The sequence below is a fragment of the Trichosurus vulpecula genome, chromosome 4, assembly GCF_011100635.1.
Source record: "Trichosurus vulpecula isolate mTriVul1 chromosome 4, mTriVul1.pri, whole genome shotgun sequence".
Lineage (NCBI taxonomy): Eukaryota > Metazoa > Chordata > Mammalia > Diprotodontia > Phalangeridae > Trichosurus > Trichosurus vulpecula.
Genome location: NC_050576.1, coordinates 170,895,151 through 170,897,523, shown reverse-complemented (window position 1 = coordinate 170,897,523; position 2,373 = coordinate 170,895,151). Strand labels below are relative to the sequence as shown.

The 2,373-nt window shown below is 43.1% G+C and overlaps 1 protein-coding gene across 1 annotated transcript; it reads left to right on the top strand.

Moving 5' to 3' along the window:
- Positions 1 to 480: 480 nt before the first annotated feature.
- On the top strand, positions 481 to 1,419 carry LOC118848212 (olfactory receptor 4D1-like). The gene has a single exon (XM_036757034.1). It carries the CDS (start codon positions 481 to 483, stop codon positions 1,417 to 1,419), a length of 939 nt encoding a protein of 312 aa, XP_036612929.1.
- The last annotated feature ends 954 nt before the right edge of the window (positions 1,420 to 2,373 follow it).

Genomic DNA, 2,373 nt, shown 5'->3' with positions numbered 1-2,373 from the left:
ATTTTATTTCTGTCTTTCTATCACCAATGATTAGCACAATGTCTTACATACTGCAAAGACTTAATCAATATTGTTTCAGTTGAAATGACCACACTGGACTCAGAGCATACTTCCACTGGGCATCCCATCACTACTTTTTCCTTTTTTATATAGAAATTTCTGTTTCTTGGACCTACTTGCTAACATTGCACCTAGAGCCTTGATCTTGGAAAGCCCTAGATAACCAACTGTAATTACCCTTTTTGTCCTTCTCCTCCTCCTCCTCCTCTGCCCTAATGCCTGAGATTCCAAAACAGGAACTTTATTCATAATGAATGATAGGTCAAAGTTTTTACTGATCCGATAAATCCTGACCCTTAACATTTATAGGGACAAGGTGTATGTATGTGTGTGTGTGTGTGTGTGTGTGTGTGTGTGTGTGTGTATGTGTGTGTGTGTTTAATGGTGTGTTTTTCTCTTTAGGTGTGTTAGAAAGATACTATGGAAGCAGGGAATCTCACTAGCGTGACTGAGTTTGTCCTCTTGGGACTCTCACAGGCTCAGGAGCTGCAGGGTTTTCTATTCCTTGTGTTCCTGATTGTCTACATAATAACTGTTATGGGTAACCTGCTCATTATAACTATAGTGACCTCTGACACTCGGCTCCATAGTCCCATGTATTTCCTTCTCCGTAACTTGGCTGTTATAGACTTGTGTTTTTCATCTGTCACTACTCCCAAGATGTTGGTTGACTTCCTGTCTGAAGCCAAAACCATCTCCTACCAGGGTTGCATGACTCAGATCTTCTTCTTCTTCCATTTCCTAGGAGGTGCTACAGTCTTCTTCCTCTCTGTAATGGCATTTGACCGCTATATTGCCATCTCCAGGCCCCTCCATTATGTCACCATCATGAACCCTCAGATGTGTTTTGGGTTGGTGGTGGCTGCCTGGGCAGGAGGCTTTGTCCACTCCATTGTCCAGCTTGTTCTCCTGCTCCCCTTGCCTTTCTGTGGCTCCAACCTCCTGGATAACTTTTATTGTGATGTCCCCCAAGTCTTGAGACTTGCCTGTACAGATACCTCTTTACTGGAGCTCCTCATGATTACCAACAGTGGGATGTTGGTTCTTATTTGGTTCCTCATCCTCCTGGCTTCCTACACAGTCATCTTGGTGATGCTGAGATTTCACTCAGGGGAAGCAAGGCGCAAAGCCTCTTCCACTTGTACCACCCACATCATAGTGGTGTCTTTGATCTTTGTACCCTGTATCTATATCTATGCCCGGCCTTTCACCTCCTTTCCTATGGACAAGGCTGTCTCTATCAGCTATACAGTTATCACTCCCATGCTTAATCCCATGATTTACACCCTAAGAAACCAGGAGATGCAGTCTGCCATAAAAAGGTTAGGGACACAAGTATTGGTTTGTAGAAGGGAGTGATCTCCATCTGGAATGACAGTGGGTAAGTCTTTCTCCGTTTCCTAGCTTCAATCTTCATCCATAAAATGGGGAATTATATTTTTCACATGCATTCCCCATAGGTCATGGGGAATGCATGTGAGAATGCAGGGAGATGTTAGTGGGCTTTGCAGCTGAAAATCATAGCAATGCAAGGGGAGACATTTTCCTACACACAGAGCTACATAACAGTCATTGTAAGCAATACCCTCATTATGGTTATGCTGTTGTTGTGTAGTACTTTTCAGTTGTGTCCGATTCTTTATGACCCCATTTGGGGTTTTCTTGGCAGAAATACTGGAGTTGTTCACCATTTACTTCTCCAGTTCATTTCACAGATGAATAAACTAGAGCAAACAGGGTCACACAGCTAATAAGTGTCTGAGGGCAGATTTGAACTCAAGAGGATGAGTCTTCCTGACTCCAGGCCTGGAACTCTATCCACTGTACCCCTAGCTGCCCTCATTATGGTTATGGTGACTTCTAAAACCCAGCTCCATCATTTGGCTACTATAGACTTATGCTGCTCCTTAGTCACAGCCCTAAAATGTTTATTGAATTCTTGCCTGAAGACAAGACCATCTCTTACCAGATTTCATAAGTCATATAGGATCAGTGATGTAGAACTAGAAGGGACCTTAGAGGCCATTGAGTTCAACCTTCTTATTTTGCAGATGAGATAACTAAGCCTGAGAGAGATTGAGTGACTTGCCCAGGGTCACATAGCTAGTAAGAGTTTGAGTCAAGATTTAAATTCAAGTCTTCCTGGCTCCAACTCCAGCACTATATTATACCACCTAGATGGCTCAATGGATTGCATGGTCCAAACCTTCCTGACCTAGAGAAGATGCTCCTCTTTATGGGAGAATAGCTGTGATGAGTGGTAATGCGACATATATACAACAGGCAAATGACTGAGTCCAGATATATACTCTT